The 16,390-nt window shown below is 40.3% G+C and overlaps 1 protein-coding gene across 4 annotated transcripts in view; it reads left to right on the forward strand.

Annotated features, from left to right (window-relative positions):
* The window catches only part of slc23a2 (solute carrier family 23 member 2), a 67,784-nt gene that overhangs the window by 37,470 nt on the left and 13,924 nt on the right, over nt 1-16,390 (forward strand). For all 4 annotated transcript variants that reach the window (XM_062961082.1, XM_062961084.1, XM_062961083.1 and 1 more), the window contains 9 exons: nt 859-975; nt 2,161-2,318; nt 4,743-4,831; nt 8,407-8,477; nt 9,632-9,813; nt 12,613-12,733; nt 14,198-14,354; nt 15,096-15,243; nt 15,471-15,576. In XM_062961082.1, coding sequence (XP_062817152.1) covers nt 859-975; nt 2,161-2,318; nt 4,743-4,831; nt 8,407-8,477; nt 9,632-9,813; nt 12,613-12,733; nt 14,198-14,354; nt 15,096-15,243; nt 15,471-15,576 — 1,149 coding nt within the window. The remainder of the gene's footprint in view (nt 1-858; nt 976-2,160; nt 2,319-4,742; nt 4,832-8,406; nt 8,478-9,631; nt 9,814-12,612; nt 12,734-14,197; nt 14,355-15,095; nt 15,244-15,470; nt 15,577-16,390) is intronic.

Raw genomic sequence — 16,390 nt, forward strand, 5'->3', positions numbered from 1 at the left:
GTCCCATTCGTGAGCTAGAGCCAGGTCTTCTATTATTATTATTATTATTATTATTATTATTATTATTATTAATTGCCTTTGTCCTGATGTCTTGCTCCTGGGCTGCAAGGATCAGGCCTTCTGTCTCCTTCTTCAGGGTCCCATTCGTGAGCCAGAGCCAGGTCTTCTATTATTATTATTATTATTATTATTATTATTATTATTTCTATTATTGTTGTTGTCATCATCGTTGTCATCATCCTTTGGCTGTTTTTGCGGCACTTCCAAATGACATCAAGGGCTCACAAAGGCTCTCCTGTCCTCCTTGCCATCCCGTTGCGTTGCGTCTCATTGCCTGAATTTTGACCTGACCCCTGATCTGGACCTGATTCGGCCATACCTGTCGAAAGACACAGGCTACATAAGCCTGGACCTGATTCAGCCTTACCTGTCGAAAGGCACAGGCTGCATAAGCCTGAGTTGTGCAATCTGGATCTCTTATACAAGTCGAGCGCTGTCTTTCCTCCTCTGCGGACAGACGGCTCGCTCGAGCGATCCTTCCCGTGTTTTGTTTGCACAAACAAAGTGACATCCTAATCTTCCTTTTGGCAGGACGCACCGGCAGTTATATCACAAGGAGGGGGAATAATGCCCTACTTTATCTGCAAAAAGGGCTGGAGGTGGGTTATGTGCAAGAGGGGAGGCTGGCCGCACCACTTCCTGAGCTCAAAAGGCGCCATGCGCTCTGCTCTGGGACGGGACGCAGCCGGCATGGAAGGCGCTCAGGTGAAGCCACGGCCGGGCCGGGGCCTCCGCCTCCCCCCACTCTCTTCCACGTCCAGGCTCCTCACCTGATTTCCTCCCGTTTGTTTCCCACAGAGTTCTCTGGCCGAGACGCTCGACAGCAGCGGGAGCTCCGAGGCGCAAAGGAACGACATGATCTACACCATCGAAGACGTTCCCCCCTGGTACCTCTGCATATTCTTGGGGTTGCAGGTACTCTCCAAACCACCTGTGGCCAAGATGATGATGATGGAGTTGGCAGCATTCAGATTATTAATATTATCATTAACATTATTATTATGCTGTATCTCTCCCCAGTGAGACTTCCGAGTAGCTATGTAGCCATTATTATTATTAGTTTGTCCCCCACTTTGTGTTGGTCATGGACCTTAATAAAAATATATATATATTATTATTATTATCATTATCATTATTATTATGCTGTATCTCTCCCCAGTGAGACTCCGAGTGGCTATGTAGCCATTATTATTATTAGTTTGTCCCCCACTTTGTGTTGGTCATGGACCATAATAAAGAAAGATAGATATTATTTATTTATTTATACTCTGCTTTATCTCTCTCAAAGGAGACTCAAAGCGGTTCCGTATTATTATTATTATTATTATTATTATATTTATTTCAATCCTGCTTTATCTGTCTAGAAGGAGACTCAAAGCCGCTAGGTATCTATCTATCTATCTATCTATCTATCTATCTATCTATTAATAATAATAATAATAATAATAATAATAATAATAATAATACTCTGCTTTATCTCTGCCAAAGGAGACTCAAAATGGCTCCGTATCTATTATTATTATTATTATTAGTAGTAGTAGTAGTAGCAGTATTAGTATTATTATATTTATTTCAATCCTGCTTTATCTGTCTTGAAGGAGACTCAAAGTGGCTCCATATCTATTATTATTACTAGGATTACAAGTATTATATATATATTTTATCCCGCTTTATGTACCCCAAAGTAGGCTCAAAGTGGCTCCGTATCATCCGAAAATACATCACACAGTCCTAACCGCTCAATAGAATCCCAATAGAATGAGGTTAAAACAGCTTTAAAATCATGGGTCACGAAGCAAGACCCTGAATTTTTCCAAAATGGTTTTGATGCCAGAGTTAAAACAATGGCGCAAATGTGTCCAAATGGGTGGTGACGATGTTGAACGGTGGCAAAGAGGAGAGTCTAGGCGATGGTCTGGAGCCACTTCTGCTATTATAGGTTCATTCATAATGTTTTTATGACACGGGAAACAAAACTTTTTGATGGTTCGAACAGCAGATGCCATTGCACCAGAAGGCAGGCTCTGGGGCCGATGTTGAGGGCATCATCCAGCCGAACGTAATGCTCTCCTGCCGACTTCCTTGCCTTTGCCTTTGCAGCACTACTTGACCTGCTTCAGCGGCACCATCGCGGTGCCCTTTCTGCTCGCGGACGCCATGTGCGTTGGGTTTGACCAGTGGGCCACCAGCCAGTTGATTGGGACCATCTTCTTCTGCGTCGGAATCACAACTTTGCTACAAACAACATTCGGGTGCAGGTGAGTTGGTGGATCGCGCCTCATTGTACATGAGCTTCTTATTTCCGCAAACTGCTTATCGTATCTGTTTTCTCTTCCCAATGCCTTCTATGTGTATAGAGATGGAGTTAACTGATAAGTACCCACTAATGGAACAATAACAATGTATTAGCTATAATTAAACATTGTGTTGTGTGCAATAAATGAATATAAATGTCAGATAACTGATTACAAATCTCAATCAAACTGCCGCATTCACATTTAATTCAAACAATTCAAGAATGTAATCAGTGAACTGAAAAATCTTTCATAGATACCGCGAGTAGAATAAAACCTGAATGGAGAGTATCATTGATTGAATACAGAACCCTTTGTTCCACGATATCTATGAAAGATTTTTTTAGTTCATTGATTACATTCTTAAATTGTTTGGTTTTGTTAGGGATTTGCTTTTATCTTTCTCAGGTGTGTCAGGTTTGTGAGAGTAGACTTAAAACCCATGGCAGTTTGATTGCTAAGTTGTGTCCAAATTTCATAGTGATCGGTGGAGTAATTTCGGAGATATGATACTAAAACACATTGAACTGAAATGCTATTCAAGACTCCCCCTTCCTCTAATCCCGCCAACTCCTGGAAGCCGTGTTTTTGCACAGCGCACCTGTGTCGGCATAGGAGTTTGCATTTCAACTCGTCGGGACGAGTGTTGCAATTTTAATTACCGCCTTTGCCAGGCAGATGAATTTGTCCTGTGCAAAGAGACATCAATAGAGGATCGGTTTGTACTCTGGAGTCCTTGCGCTTTTGCTTATTATCTCCAGATGTTCCTGCCTGGGAAATCGGAAGCGAGCCTGCCCTGTTTGTGGAGCGCTTCTCACGAAAGCCAATATTCTAAGCAGCCCGGTGTTTTATTCCGTTTTAATTGCCAGGTTTGCCACCTTGATGTTACTTTCCGCCTGGGAAGGCAATAGACACATGCATTGAGCAAAGGGCTGCAAGATAATAGAGAGGGAAGTTCCTGTTCAACACAGCCTCACTTGCCCCTCTCGTGATCATATTATTATTTATGGATTTGAAGAATTTATCTCTTGGTTATATAAGAGCGCCGCGGGTTTGTTAGAATATTTCTATTTTATTGGCGTTCCTTTTGTTATCCGACCTCCGGCAAACCAAAGGCTAGTCTGTGCCAGGGTTTCAGGCACATTCCTTGCTCTTCCCGTTGACCTAAAATCCAAATAGATTTATGAAGGATAACATAAGGCTAGTATTAGATTTATTAGAATATTATGAACTGAACCATCAGAAAGAATTTGCCATACTGGCTTTGGACGCGGAAACGGCGTTTGATAATTTAAATTGGGATTTTTTAAAGACATTAATACAAGAATTGGATATGGGAGAAAAATTTACCAATGCAATAAAAGCGATATATGATTTACAAAAGGCTAAATTAAGAATTAATGGACAGATGACAGAGGAGTTTGATATACTTAAAGGAACTAGACAAGGATGTCCCTTGTCACCATTGATATCTATAATGTCATTAGAGCCATTAATGAAAGCAATAAGAGAAGATCAAACAATTAAGGGATCTAAAGTTGGTAAATATGAATATAAGATAAGAGTCCTCGCAGACGATGTACTTGGGATAATGGAAGACCCAAGTAAAAATATAATAAGACTAGCTATGCCCGGCCACGCGTTGCTGTGGCAAAGTGGTGGTGGTATTGGTTAAAAATTGTTGTGGAATTTTTATTTGACGTTATTTGTATTTTTAATTAATTTTATTGTAACTTATCTTTTTCATTTATTATATTTTATTATATTTTATTATTTTTAGTTATTTTGTTATTATAGTATTTTATTGTATTAATTTTTAGTGTTTTTAATTATTTTAGTGTTTTTAATTATTTTTATTGTATTATTTGTATTTATTTTATTTTTTATTCTTTTATTAACACTGGGCTGAGTGGGTTGCTAGGAGACCAAGTGGACGGAGCTTAGCCTTCTAACTGGCAGCAATTAGATAAAAACAATTATTTTTCTCCCTTTAATTAGGACTTTATTTTTCTTTTCTTTTTGTTGTCGGAACCTAGGGGCAAGGATGGTGGGTTGTGTTGTCAAATTTCTAGGTTCTGGGGCTTGTACTTTTGTTGTTTAGTGGGAGGAACAGACACCATTACTCCTTTATATATATAGATGGATGCAGTTGCAGGATTTAAAGTTAATAAGTCAAAAACGAAATTACTAACGAAGAATATAGAGAAGAAAAAACAGGACATGATGAAAGAGCAAACAGGCCTGGAAATAGTTAAGAAATTTAAGTACTTAGGAGTATGGATAATGACTAAAAATGGACAATGGCTAAAATCCCTTCTAACGGAATGAAATGCGCCCGCAAGAGTCCATTCCTTGCCAGTGTTGAAGCCTCTCCTTCCCTTCCGGCAGGTTGCCCTTGTTCCAGGCCAGCGCCTTTGCTTTCTTGGCTCCGGCCAGGGCCATCCTCTCCCTGGACAAATGGAAGTGCAACAACACAGGTGAGCAGCGCCGCTCCCGTCGGGCGGGTGGGACGGGCCTTCGTCGTCTCTTTTGGCCTCAGATCTAGTGCTCATTGTCGCACCTCAGGTTAACTTCCCCTTGCTAAAGACACCAAGTCACACACAGGAAGTAGTCTTTCGTAGTTTATTTAGAACAGGCAAAAGATAGTTCATCAAAGGGGAAAAGTTCAGTTCCAAAAGACAGGTACAAAACCAAGTCTGTAAGCAATAAGTCCATAGAAACAGAGAGCATGAAACAAGGTCCTTTTCATGGAAGCCAAAAGTTCCAACAAACAGAATATATCCATGAGATATTACAGGAAAGCAAACTTGCTTCTAGATCAAGCGATGGAGTTGCATTGACAGAGAGCTAAATTCCAGTCTCGTAGCCGATCGAGATCCCCAGAGTCAAGACCACTGAGCTCGTTACTGTTATCAGGCGGCAAAGCGCTATCCTCCTTTTCTGCTTCCCGTACCTGAAATTCCTCGTTAGAAACAACATTCCCATGGGAACAACTCCCTGCTCTTCATTTCCCAAAGCCGGAACACTCCTATAATTCCCAGCATCAGAGTCACCTTCAAATTCATCCTGAATCCCATCATTATGCACATATAACCCAGAATCTTCATCAGAGTCACACAAAGGCAAAGGCTGAGTCACAACACTCATCTCTCATTGAATTGTATTGACTCAATGCTGTCCCGTCCTGGAATTTGTATTTTGGGGAAGCACCAGCACCCTTTGGCAGAGAAAAGGCCTTTTCAAGCACCATCCCCCATGACGCCATTGCACTGAACCAAGGCAATTAAAGCAGATCCATTCTCCAGCGTCCCAACACCTTTGTGTCTTAAAGAAGGAATCCTAAGCAGGCAACCACTGTCATGGCATTGCTATAAAGAATTCACTTTTTGGCGCTGTGCATGACTTTCGGTAACAACTTTCGGCTACCCTTTCTTTTTCGTTTTGGGGTTTTGAAAATTGAGGTGCGCATGAGATTCGGTGCTTATTTTGAAAATGGTCAAAATCTGAGAACTTCGCCTGATGTGTTGAAATCTATGGCACATACAAAAATCGTAGGTGCTGTTATATATCTATACACATAATGAAAGTGAAAAACGTGTATGTGTGTATGTGGAAGAGGTGTGCATTTACACAGATAGCCTCCCTCCGGCCTCCAATTGAACATACTGCAGGGATCAATGGGAATGGACCTTGTTTTTGGGAGTTGTAGTTCACCTGCATCCAGAGAGCACTGAACCCAGCCAATGTCAGATCTGAACCAAGCTTGGCACACAGGCCCAACGTGGCCAACTGTGCTTACAGGCCTGGTCTGGGTGTGATTGACTTCAGATCTGGGAGTTGTAGTTCACTCGTATCCAGAGAGCTCTGAATCCAGCCGACGACAGATCTGGACCAAACTTGGCACACAGACCCAAGATGTCAGAGTTTGGGGGTGATTGCCCTGGGAATCTGGGAGTTGTAGTTCACCCTTATCCAGACAGCACTGAACCCAGCCAAGGACAGATCTGGACCAAATTTAAGTACCTAACATCCCAAAGCAAACAATGCCTCCTTCTAATAGCCCAATCTATATATATAAAAGGGTAATGAAATTTTGGCCTAGGACAAAACAACAAAACTACACATCCCAGAAACACTAAACTTGGCAGCACAACCCCTCATCCATGCCTCTACGTTCATACAACAAAAAGAAAAAAATTTAGAAAATTAGAGGGAGAGGAATAATTGTTTTCATCCAGTTGCTGCCAGTTAGAAGGCTAAGCTCTGCCCACTTGGTCTCCTAGCAACCCACTCAGCCCAGGGGACAGGCAGAGTTAGGCCTCACTTAGGCCTCTTCCACACTGCCTATAAAATACAGATTATCTGATTTTAACTGGATTATATGGCAGTGTAGACTCAAGGCCCTTCCACACAGCTATATAACCCATTTATAATCTTATATTATCTGCTTTGCACTGGATTATCTTGACTCCACACTGCCATATAATCCACTTCAGTGTGCATTTTATCCAGCTGTGTAGAAGGGGCCTCATACTTCGCCACAGCAACGCGTGGCCAGGCACAGCTAGTGTATATATATATAAAGCAGCACCTACAATTCTAAGATGCACCCAGTTTTGCGAGAGTGTTGGGTGCAAAGGCATCCACAGAGTTCTTTCAACCCTGGTTTCTTTCCAAGGCCCGTCTCCCACCGGTATTGTTTCCACTGTGTTTCTTAGAGTAGGAAGAACTTGCGTTGTGGCTTTCCAATACCTGTGCCCTGGTTTGGGCTCATGCCCCTGGATAGATCATAGATATTGGGATAGGTCATGGAGGCTGTCAGGGCAAACACGCCTGAGGTCTTGCGCCAGAGCTTTGGGTAATGACGGGTCTGTGCCAATGGCCAGGAGCACGGCCCAGTTTCTGGCTTCAGGTGGATCAAGCCCAGTGACTCACCTGCCTCCCGCGGCTTAGGTGACGCCTTCTTTGGATCCAGATGCCCACCTGGTTCCCAGGAAAAGCCCCGCTGGATCTCAGAGAGGGCTGCGGGGAAACCATGACGGATTACAGCTTATCATGACATGCAAAACGTATGAAGGTCCCGGCCTCGCCTGCCGCACAACCGCTGCCCTTGTTCCCATTTTGCAGTTATGGGAGATTAAGGCTAGCGGGTCACTTTATCCACCCATACTTACCCTGAAATGGGATCTTTTGTACCTGACCTGTTCTTGGATATTTATTTATTTCTCGTGTCCGAAGCGAGTTGAGGATGCAGTTATAATGTACTAGCTGTGCCCGGCCATGCGTTGCTGTGGCTTGTCTGGTGGTGTTAGTGAGAAATTGTTGAGGTAGTGATGGTACTGAATGTCTGTTGTGTGGTTGTCTTTATGTTTAGTATGCATTTGGTTGTTTGTGTATTGTGAAAGTGGTGAGGGTAGAGGGGGTCTATGTCCCTGTGTAGTATTGTATAGTATTTATACGTTGTGTGGAAGGGCCTAGAGTCTACACTGCCATATAATCCAGTTCAAATCTGATAATCTGTATCTCATAGGCAGTGTGGAAGAGGCCTGAGGCCTAACTGTGTCTGTCCCCTGGGCTGAGTAGGAGACCAAGTGGGCAGAGCTTAGCCTTCTAACTGGCAGCAATTGGATAAAAACAATGATTCCTCTCCCTCTAATTAGGATTTTATTTTTATTTTCTTTTTGTTGTATGAACGTAGAGGCATGGATGAGGGGTTGTGCTGCCAAGTTTAGTGTTTCTGGGATGTGTAGTTTTGTTGCTTTTTCCTAGGCCGAAATTTCATTACCCTTTTATATAGAGAGATTTAAAAACACAAAGTTAAAAACTTGGCGTGATACTAAATGTCCCTTGACCAGAGGCTGGCCACTTGGCGTAAGACCTCTGGTGTGGCTGTAAGGAGGTCCTCCATGGTGCACTTGTAGTATTCATTCATTTATTTGTAGTATTGATATTCCACCCTTTAAGGGTGGGACGTTGGCTCTCCTGCTTCTTGCACGGCTTCCCTTGACTGCGCCCAAATGCCAAGTTGTTTCTCTTTCTCTTTTTTCCCAAGCCATAACGGTTACGAACGGAACAACGGAGCTGCTGCACACGGAGCACATCTGGTACCCCAGGATACGAGAGGTAAACCACGTCGTGGATTGGCGGCTGCCTCTCCCCTTCTCGCCTGGATGACAGGACTGTGGAAACAGCTCCCCTTCCCCTTTGCTTCCCTTTGCTTTGTTTGTGTGCTAAGTGTGGATCCAATCCGTTTGTTTCCATTCCTCCAAGCCAAGGCAGGCCTGAGCTAACTCCTGCCCTCCAGGTGTTTTGGACTGCAACTCCCACAATTCCTAACAGCCGACATATTATCCAACATATTATTTATTATTTATTTCCAGCATTTATACCCCGCCCTTCTCACCCGGGGGGGACTCAGGGCGGCTTACAACAGTTGGCAACATTTAATACCAAGAACATAATAATAAAACAAATAAAATCTATATATATAAAAATGTAATGTACGTTTACATTTTTATATACAGTAGAGTCTCACTTATCCAAGCTAAACGGGCCGGCAGAAGCTTGGATAAGCGAATATCTTGGATAATAAGGAGGGATTAAGGAAAAGCCTATTAAACATCAAATTAGGTTATGATTTTACAAATTAAGCACCAAAACATCATGTTATACAACAAATTTGACAGAAAAAGCAGTTCAATACGCAGTAATGTTATGTTGTAATTGCTGTATTTACAAATTTAGCACCAAAAGATAATGATATATTGAAAACATTGACTACAAAAATGTCTTGGATAATCCAGAAGCTTGGATAAGCGAGGCTTGGATAAGTGAGACTCTTCTGTATAATCAATTAAAACTATAAAAATATATCATTAAAATACATTATAACAATTAAAACATATGTAAATTAGATCCATCTGTCTAAAAACCTCATGCTTGTCTAAAAACTTCATAACATTTACTTGTCATTTGTTTTGTATACATTATTTGATGATGATGATGATGATGATGATGATGATGATGATGATAATAATAATAATAATAATAAGTTGTTGTGAGTCACCCTGAGTCCTTTTGGGGAGATGGGGTGGGATAGAAATGATGATGTTGATGATGATGATTATTATTGTTATTGTTGTTGTTATTATTGTGTGTGTATGAAAGGTACTCTAGGGACGCTTTGGCTTGCAGTTTGCGATACGTCCTTCCCCAGGAGTGTGTCCTGGACGTGGTCAGTCTGTGGCTGAGCTCTTTCCCTTCCTCCCGCTGCCCAGATCCAAGGCGCCATCATCATGTCCTCCCTGATCGAGGTGGTCATTGGCTTCCTGGGCCTGCCGGGCGCCCTCCTGCGCTACATCGGGCCGCTGACCATCACTCCGACCGTGGCGCTCATCGGCCTCTCGGGCTTCCAGGCGGCCGGGGAGAGAGCGGGCAAGCACTGGGGCATCGCCATGCTGTGAGTCCTCTTCCTCGCCTTCTCTCCTTGACGTGCGCGCGGATCCGCTTTTAGTCGTTCCCTTCGGCCGTCCGGCTGACCTGTCTCGTTACGGGTGCTCAAAACGGCCGTCACGGATTCCCATCTGAAAAGGGACCACAGGGCAGCCCATCTGGGCTCCCCCTCCCCTCTTCAGCATCACAGAGATGGAGGGGGGGGTATAAATGAACTTATTATTATTATTATTATTATTATTATTATTGACACAACAACATTGTATGACAAAGCTAACAAGATAGACATGCTGGATTTCGTATCACAAAATCACAAGTGGAACACTTCCCAAGTATCTAGGACTGTGTGATGTATTATTATTATCATTATTATTATTGTTATTATTATTATTATTATTATTTTATTATGACACAGCAAACAAGATAGATATGCTGGATTTCGTATCACAAAATCACAAGTCAAACACTTCCCAAGTGTCTAGGACTGTATGATGTATTATTATTATTATTATTACAGTAGAGTCTCACTTATCCAACATAAACGGGCCGGCAGAATGTTGGATAAGCGAATATGTTGGATAATAAGGAGAGATTAAGAAAAAGCCTATTAAACATCAAAATGGGTTATGATTTTACAAATTAAGCACCAAAACATCATGTTATACAACAAATTTGACAGAAAAAGTAGTTCAATACGCAGTAATGTTTTGTTGTAATTACTGTATTTTCTAATTTAGCACCAAAATATCATGATATATTGAAAACATTGACTACAAAAATGCGTTGGATAATCCAGAACGTTGGATAAGCGAGTGTTGGATAAGTGAGACTCTACTGTATTATTATTATTATTATTATTATTATTATTATTATTGTATCACACAGCAAACAAAATAGACATGCTGGATTTCCTATCACAAAACCACAAGTCAAACACTTCCCAAGTGTCTAGGACTCTGTGATGTATTATTATTATTATTATTATTATTATTTTATTATGACACAGCAAACAAGATAGATATAGATTCCCATCCGAAAAGTGACCGGGGGCATCCCATCTGGGCTCCCCCTCCCCTCTTCGGCACCACGGTTTCTTTTCAATTCCTGTTCAATTTTCCTTTATTTTCCTGATTCTTTTTATTTATTGGGACTGACTGGGAGTGGGGAGGGGCTTGAGGGACGGCAGGTGGGTTGAGTAAACAATGCATACATTGCACACCATAGATAGTAAATTAGAAGTGATATTTTTTCCAGTGCCTTCAATTAAGTCTTTTCAGTTCTCACCATCTTCTTCTTAACCTGAGTTAGTTTGAACATAAAATGAAGGCATATTCAATATTGACAAGAAGAAAATGACAGTGTACGGGGTGATTTGGGGTTCTGAAATGTTTACTGTGGGCCACAAAAACACTTAGGATATGGCTTCTGACTGACAAAACTTTGTATACAACGGAAGTTGTGATTCCATTAAATGTCTGTGTCTGTTGAGGTGTCCTTTCACTTTTTTTGGATTTTATTTATTCCACATGTTTTGAAAAACAATACTTTCTGACAAGGGAAAAAAACTCTTTAGGAGACATGTTGTCAAAGGCTTTAGGAGATCTTTTCGAAATATAGATGAGAAATACAAAGGGAAACAGGTTGCTTTTATAATTTCCTAAACAAAATAGTCCAAAGATCAATCTAACAATATAATAATAATAATAATACTTTATTTATACCCCGCCACCATCTCCCCGTGGGGGCTTGGGGCGGCTCACATTGTTACAAAAGTAACAACACAAATAAATTAGCACAATATACACAATAAGGTAATAAAACAAAAATTAAAACAAAAGTTAATACAACAGTAATAATATCAAACAACCAGCAATACAATTCAGTCAAACTTCATAGGTTGGGGGGACTAATACTAATATTATGCCATGCGAATAATATAATATATTGTAAGTACATATTAATAATAATATGATAATGTAATACAATATGATAATAATGATATGCTATTATAATTGTATATTATATGTTACATGTAATATTACTAGTCATATTACAGTATAGTGGTATAGTACAATATAGTAATATATCATGCTTATTTTGTGCTTTGCTAATCTATATATATAAAAGAGTGATGGTATCACGGCGACACACAAAACAACAAAACTACAGGCTCCCCAACCTCGACATTTGACAACACAACCCATCATCCATGGCTCTAGGTTGATACAACAAAAAGAAAAGAAAAATAAAGTCCTAATTAGAGAGAGAGGAATAAATGCTTTTATCCAATTGCTGCCAGTTAGAAGGCTAAGCTCCTCCAACTTGGTCTCCTAGCAACCCAATAAAAAATAATAAAAAACACTAAAATTAATTAAAAACACAAAAAATTAATACAATAAAATACTATAATAACAGAAAATAACTAAAAATAATACAAGAAAATAATAAAATATAATAAATAAAAAGATAACTTACAATAAAATTAATTAAAAAATACAAATAACGTCAAATAAAAATTATACAACATTTTTTAACCAATACCACCACCACTTTGCCACAGCAACGCGTGGCTGGGCACAGCTAGTAATATAATATATTGTATGTACCTATAACTTGCAAGCTGCAAATAAATAAATAAATAAATGAATATGGTTCCAAGGCAAAGAAAACAACATAGTGCACGCTCCTAAGAATGGATTGAGCAGCGAATCTTTCCGCGGTATGTCTTGATGGGTGTTTGTGTCAGTGGATGCCATTGATTGGCGTGTGTTTCCCTCCCTCCCTCCCTCCCTCCCTCCCTCGGCAGAACGATTTTCCTGGTGCTGCTGTTTTCTCAATACGCTCGGAACGTCAAGCTCCCGCTGCCCATCTACAAGTCCAAGAAAGGATGGACGGCCTACCGGTTGCAGCTCTTCAAAATGTTCCCTGTAAGTAGCCAAATAAACAAACAAATAAATGGCTTTCAAGATTTATCCATGAACGGACAAGACATCAAAGGCTTCTCACAGGCGGTGCCTTGTCTTAAGGGGCCGGCGGCCGTGTGGAGCCAGCCTCGTGCTTCCCCCCAAAAAGGGCGTCAGGGATGACTGGACAATGGGCTCCTTATGGAGATTGACAGGAGATAAATCAGACGGACAATGGCTCTATTCTGGAATTGCTACCCACATCATTGGCTTTTTAAAAACGATGAAACTGGTGCGCCAGCGGCTAGTTGCACTGATCGCTGAATGGAACCTCCATGTGCAAGTCCTCTCTTGGATTCCACTCTTGTCACACTTGGATTCTGGTTCCTGGGGGATCAATGTCATTTCCAAATTGGTGATATCATAAAAAACATGGGAAAAGTTTATTAAACTGCACAAACTTAGTCTTTATATAAGGGACATCTTGCTATAGTACGTTTTGCTATTATATTATTATTATATTTATTACTAGCTTGAGGACCCAGTGGTGTGCGGGTTATTAGAAGGCATTGTTTGTTTTGGGATGGTAGGTCATATCACTGAAATTTGGTCCAGACCCATTGTTGATTGGGTTCACTACTGTCTGGATAAGAGTGAACTACAACTCCCAGATTCCCAGGCCAATCACCCCAAAACCTGGCAGTATTCTCAGTTGGCCATGTTGGGTCTGTGTGCCAAATTTGGTCCAGATCCGTCATCAGTTGGGTTCAAGGCTGTCTGGGTAAGGGCGAACTACAACTCCCAGATCCGAGGGCAATCACCCCCAAATACAAATTCAACTTCAGAACAAATCAACAGAACCCCTTTTGTTCGTCACTCGGGGACTGCTTGTAGTGTCTTTATTGGTGTCATTGAATTGGATTGTGATTTTTAACATGCTATGCTAGTTTTATATATATGTATATATATATGTATATGTATATATATATATATAAACACACACACACACATGTGAGTGTGTTTATATATATATATATTTACATATACAATATAATTTACAATAATATATAATAATTATAACATATACATATAATATTCATAATATTATATTGTAATACGATATAATACTAATCATACAATATAATAATATTAATTATATTTTATGTTTTACATGTAATATTACTAATGATATTACAATATATTGATACAGTACAATATAGTAATTTATTACCAGTATTGTACTATGCTAATATAATATTGTATAAATTTTATTTGTAAGCCGCTCTGAGTCCCCTTCGGGGTGAGAAGGGCGGCATATAAATGTAGCAAATAAATAAATAATAAATAAATTTTGGTGCATCCTTAACATGCTTAACACATACCTGCCTAGTATGTTTTTTTTTAACTGAAACGGTGCAATATTGATGGTGAGATTGTTTCCACCACCCCGTTCTTCAGTGTTTGTTCTTTGCTGACGCTTTTCTGCAGATTATCCTGGCCATCCTGGTCTCGTGGCTGCTGTGCTTCATCTTCACGGTGACCGACGTCTTCCCGCCCGACAAAACCAAGTACGGCTTCTATGCGCGCACCGATGCTCGGCAAGGCGTGCTCTTGGTTGCACCCTGGTTCAAAGTCCCTTATCCGTGTAAGTATGCTTGGCAAGGAATTTGTGTTTTGAAGACATTTCCCCTTATACTTTGTTTTATGAAGGGGTTACTTTGGTCACACATTCATAGTTTTCCTCTTCTTGCAGTACCTTGCATAAGATGGCAAAATCTGCTTCCTCGCTGGCAGCATCATTACACTATGTAACACGATTTTTGTTCCTGGGTTATCAAGGTCATTTACTAATTGGTTCTATGATAAAAAAACATGGGGAAAGTTTATTAAACTGCCCAAACTTTGTCTTTGCGGGAGGGACATCCTGCAGGACATTAAAACAGCTTTTCTTCATGGAAATTTAAAGGAAGAAATCTCCATGCAGCAGCCAACAGACTTTGAAGATAAAGCAAACAAAGGCCATGTAGATGCAAATTGCAGGAAAGCCTTTATGGTCTCAAGCAGGCTGCAAGAGCATGGAATGAGAAACTGAGCCAAATGCCGATTGAGAAGGGGTTCACATTAGTTAAATTAGCCTCCCCGCATAAAGCGGTACCTAAATTTCCTACTTGATAGATGCAACTATCTTTCAGGTTGCTTAGGTCAACAACGAGCTAGGCTATTTTTTTTTATTGGTCAGGCACTCAATCCGACCTGGGCTGGTTCAAACTCATGACCACAGGTGCCGAGTTGTCTCCCCCGTGACCTGAGAGGCTCTTTGGTGGCACCTTGTTTACCATGCAATCCATGTGAACCCTTCCTGTCTTTCCTTCCTTTCCCTCCACAGTTCAGTGGGGTTTGCCCACCGTTTCGGCGGCCGGCGTCATTGGAATGCTGAGCGCGGTGGTGGCGAGCATCATCGAGTCCATCGGGGATTATTACGCCTGCGCCAGGCTGTCGTGTGCGCCACCGCCCCCCATCCACGCCATCAACAGGTGCGCCACCTCCCCCAAGCAAGGCCCGGCTGCTCTGGGCTGTCAATGTTTTCCCAGTTTTTTGTGGTAAAATTAGGTGCCTAGGCTTATATTCGGGTCGGCTTATACTCGAGTATAAACGGTAATTGCGATAAGTTCACTCACACAAAGAGAGTTTGCAAGCAGGCAAACGTGCACCCGGCACAGATCCATCATTGCTCTGCATTGTTTTGTCTTCCGATTTCCAGAGGCATTTTCATCGAAGGCCTTTCCTGCGTCTTGGACGGAGTGTTTGGCACCGGGAACGGATCCACCTCCTCAAGTCCCAACATTGGCGTCTTGGGGATTACAAAGGTACCGGAGATTATATTATTATTATTATTATTATTATTATTATTATTTAATTCTGTGTTAATGTTTGCATATTTTCATATTTTTAATTGTGTGCTAAAGCTTTTAGGTTAAGCCATTTGAGTCTCCTTCGGGAGAGATAAAGTGGGGTATAAATATAAATATAAAGAGCGCTCTGAGTCCCCCTGGGGCAGAAGAGCGGTATATAAATTAAATAAATAAATAAATAAATAATAGATAGACACTTTGAATCTCCTTGGGAGAGATAAAGCAAGGTATAAATATAATAATAATAATAATAATAATAATAGATACATAAGCCTCTTTGAATCTTCTTCGGGAGAGATAAAGCAAAGTATAAATAAATGTAATAATAATAATAATAATAATAATAATAATAATAGATAAATAAGCACCTTGAGTCTTCTTTGGGAGAGATAAATCAGGGTATAAATATAATAATAATAATAATAATAATAATAATAATAATAATAATAATAATAGATACATAAGCCTCTTTGAATCTTCTTCGGGAGTGATGAAGCTGGGTATAAATAATAATAATAATAATCAATAGATACATAACTGCTTTGAGTATTCATTGTGGAGAGAAAAAGCAAGGTATAAATATATTAATATTAATAATAATAATAGATACATAGCCACTTTGAGTCTCCTTTGGAAGAGATAAAAAGAGTATAAATATAATAATAATAACAACAACAACAACCGATACATAGCTGCTTTAAATATCCATTGTGGAGCGAAAAAGCGGGTTATAAATATTAATAGTAATAATAATACTAATAATAGATAG

Source organism: Anolis carolinensis, unplaced genomic scaffold, assembly GCF_035594765.1.
Source record: "Anolis carolinensis isolate JA03-04 unplaced genomic scaffold, rAnoCar3.1.pri scaffold_8, whole genome shotgun sequence".
NCBI lineage: Eukaryota > Metazoa > Chordata > Lepidosauria > Squamata > Dactyloidae > Anolis > Anolis carolinensis.